This window comes from Poecilia reticulata, unplaced genomic scaffold (assembly GCF_000633615.1).
Source record: "Poecilia reticulata strain Guanapo unplaced genomic scaffold, Guppy_female_1.0+MT scaffold_1058, whole genome shotgun sequence".
Taxonomy (NCBI): Eukaryota; Metazoa; Chordata; class Actinopteri; order Cyprinodontiformes; family Poeciliidae; genus Poecilia; species Poecilia reticulata.
In genome coordinates, this window is record NW_007615798.1 from 384 (window position 1) to 4,045 (window position 3,662).

General features: G+C 40.9%; 1 protein-coding gene across 1 annotated transcript; it reads right to left on the reverse strand.

Annotated features, from left to right (window-relative positions):
* Positions 1-529: 529 nt before the first annotated feature.
* Positions 530-3,438, reverse strand: LOC103461324 (transmembrane and coiled-coil domain-containing protein 4-like). Its single transcript, XM_008403636.2, has 7 exons — positions 3,296-3,438; positions 3,077-3,206; positions 2,798-2,895; positions 2,553-2,696; positions 2,346-2,465; positions 844-1,008; positions 530-750 (listed from the first exon to the last, which is right to left on the reverse strand). Exons 1-7 carry the CDS (start codon positions 3,378-3,380, stop codon positions 551-553), a joined length of 942 nt encoding a protein of 313 aa, XP_008401858.1. The 5' UTR covers positions 3,381-3,438; the 3' UTR covers positions 530-550.
* Positions 3,439-3,662: the final 224 nt, after the last annotated feature.

Sequence of the window (3,662 nt, forward strand, 5' to 3'; positions counted from 1 at the left end):
CCACTGCCTTAATTCATCAAATRCTAGTGAAATGGAGGCGAACAGTAGTTTGTAGTTAAGCTAATTATGCTAAATGGTTGATAATCTCTCACAGTCTGCCCACCTCTCATGGACCAAAACTAGGTTATAAATTAACACTCTTGCCTTTTTCTTTCTCTCCCTCTGTTTTGTTTTTGAAAACCAGATTTTATAACTTTTCTTAGCAGCATAGTAACTGGCACAGTCGTTTGGTGGCAGCTGTATTTAGCTGCAGCTTCTACTGACTGCAGCTGAACAGTGTCACAGTCTAGCTCTCCAAACAGGAACAAACCATTTCATGCAGATCCAGGGGGTTCAGGGCAAAAACGGATGTGTGTTTTTTGGTCTGGGAGATGGTAACATTACCTTTTTACTGCTAAAAACAATCTTTGAAAATACAATATGATAAATTTTGTATTTGACAGGATCCCGATTTTTTAATTTTATTTCTATGAACAAAATACAAATAATTAAACTGTGGAGGACCCCCTGCTGGTCAGGGCCCCTAGAATTGTCATCACTTTTCACCCCTTTACCTCACGACAGCTGTACAGCTGCTTAGACTGAGTCCTGAGAGGATGACAGGTGGGCCTACCTGCTGCCTGCTCCTCAGCACCTGAGCCAGGTGTTTGCCCACCTCAGCCGAGCGGTTCAGACAAACACACCAGGGGTTGTCGATGACGCTGGCCGCTGCTAGCAAAGATGCGGGCCACGTCAGAGCCGTCACGATGCCTGATGAAGAGACAGTCACAAATATAGTCAAATGGATTCAGGACCAAATCAGGAGCAGGTTTTCTTCAGAACTGACTGGAGATCTGGCGGTACCTGAGAGCACGGTGTACTTCAGGGCTTCCTGAGCCACCATGCTGACCAGCCCGTCCAGCAGAGAGGTCATGGCGGAGCCCAGGTCCCGGAGGAAGTGCGACTCCCACACCAGGCAGTACTGCTCACCACATTCCCCCAGGCTGGACCATGGGGCCTGGAACGAACCTGAACGCAGCAGGCACATTTTGTTTATAGGGGACGTCTGAGTGGCTCTTCAATGCTGAGTGTTTTTGCAACCATTCAATGAGTTTGTGACTGAGTGCGTTTTAGTGAAAGAGCTGCTCGCTTTTATGTAAGAGAGGAATTTATTCCATGTTTTCTGCTTAGCTACACATGCAAAAATAGCTGTTGTTGCAGTTCAAAAACATTTTGTGTATTAAATGCCTCTATTATTTATGCTAATTTCCTCTTGGAACTTTCTAGAACAATGTAATAGATAACAATGAGCTTTTAAGTTCAAGGTAAAAATGAATCAATAAAAAATCAAAGTCCATGTGTTTCTGTTCACTTCCTATAATTATTTGTTGTGTCTCTAACTGTATTAAAGTTTAAATATGACAGATGAATCAATGTCACTGAACTTACAATGTAATACAAGATGATATCTGGTGAGGTTAGTCAACAAGATTTAATATTTTTAAGTTACTCAGTTTTTATTATATTTTGTACTGAGCACATACCAGGGGTGAAACGATTATTCAGATAAATTGATTTATTAAATAACTGTCACGTTATTTAGTAATTAATTAATCATTAGCTGGAGCATACAGCCTCAAAAAAGGCCAATTGCTGAAAGAACAACTTAATCAGCAGGAAATAAGCCAAAACCTTACAAAAATATATACATTTTACATTTAAGATAAGAAAAATCCTGTCTGTAAATATGTTCCACCAAAAACGGTATAGCTTAGCTCCAAAAATTCTGTTTAAATTCTGTAAACAACAAAAGGAACTGAATTATGTGTTCATTTGAATCTTTTAGTCCATTTCTAATATTAAAAAGGCTCAAATGAAAAACCTGCAGAATGTGCCAGTTTTTATCTGATTAACTGAATAATCATCAGAATACTCAATAGATTAAACTAAACTAAACTAAACTAAACTTAACTAAACTAAACTAAACTAAACTAAACTAAACTAAACTAAACTAAACTAAACTAAACTAAACTAAACTAAACTACAATAGTCGTTAGTTTCAGCCCTAATGTACACATTATGAGTTGTGCTTTATTAGACATCTCACTTTCATCAAGCTGTTCAATAGCTCACAGCCAGGAACTGGACCTCAAAATGAATCACAAAGGTCCAAATAAAGAATTCCAAAACAAATGCTGAAAAACAAACTGTTTTCTTTAAAACATCTGAAGTCTGGCTTCCTTAAAATAAAAACAAACATATGAGGGGATATAATAAGCATCTAGAGTTCTGCAGACTGGCTCTAATCTGTAAGGATGTGAAGTGCAGCCTGACAGGAAATCAAAGTTGACTGGAGGCTCACTCACTGTATTTCCCACTGCAGAGCCAACCGGTCACAGCAATGGTCAGGTGCAGATGCTTCCCAGAGCTCATTGGTCGAAATTCAAACTCTTCTATAGCCCCAACACACTTATTCATTTTATATCCTGCAGAGAGGACACATGGAAATCAGGATAAAAACTAATATAAATCATGCTGAAGATGGAAGTAGTGAGACAAGCTCAGTCAGTTACCGGTCAGTCCAGCTCCAGCAGCTCCAAACAGAGAGGCCATTATAGCAATACCAGCAGCTGAGCCCAGAGCCGCGGCCCCTCCGGCCCCCAGCAAGGCACCGGCCCCGGCTGCTACCAGCGGAGCCGCCAGTCCACCTGTCACACCTGGGAGAAAAAGTTACACAACACAAAACACAGGATAGTCTTCACATCAGCTTTATTTTCCTAAAAGCCTGGTTGTTCCTCTGAAGAACAGGAGCAATCACCGATCACAGTCCCTCCCCCCACGGTGGCCAAACCAATCAGGAGGTAGCGTCTCAGCTTTCGTCCTCGTTCTCTCCTCCGGCGGCGGGACGACTCCTCTCTGGTTGGAATCAGACAGATGAGCTGAGTGAGTTAAAGGAAACCAGGCGGCTCCTGTAGTCTCCGAATAACGTCTCCCTGCTTACACCACAGTGCTGTCTTACTGCCATCAGAATTAATAAACACTATATGTGTTTTGCAAATGAAAACAGCTTTGAGTGAAATGTTTCTATGCAGCTTACTCGCTCTCCTCTCCTGCCTCCCTCAGCCTCTCTCCCAGCGTCTCCTCATACTCCTCCAGCTGCTGAGGAGACACTCGCAGCAAACAGCTCACATGCCGGATCAGGACTCTCGCTCTGGCATCATATTGACCTGACAGGCACAACAAGTCATCCGTTTAAAAGACATTTAAAAAAATTAATAAATAAATAAAAACCTGTCAACATGATGTTTTATATTACCATCTTTGACAGATAAAGACACCAGATCCTGGAGAGGGAGGACAGAGCTGGTTAGAACAGGTGGAGGAATAAATGCAACCGCCATCTTTGTTTTCTGTTTGCAATAAGCAATAAGTCAATTGATCACATGATAAAATAAAACAAACGCCATAATTTCCATTTGCATGATTTATTGCTTTCCTCTTTTCTCTCTTTCTACCAAAGACTGGATGATAAAAGTTTCAGTCTGCTGTTTTGGTCTCAACTACATCTGTTCCTGAAGTTCAGCTTCATTTACAGAGACTTCAGGTTCCATTTTATTTGTTGTTTCTGTAATTTTGTTTATTTATTTTAGATATTTAAAATGTCTTCCAGTTCCACTGTTAAA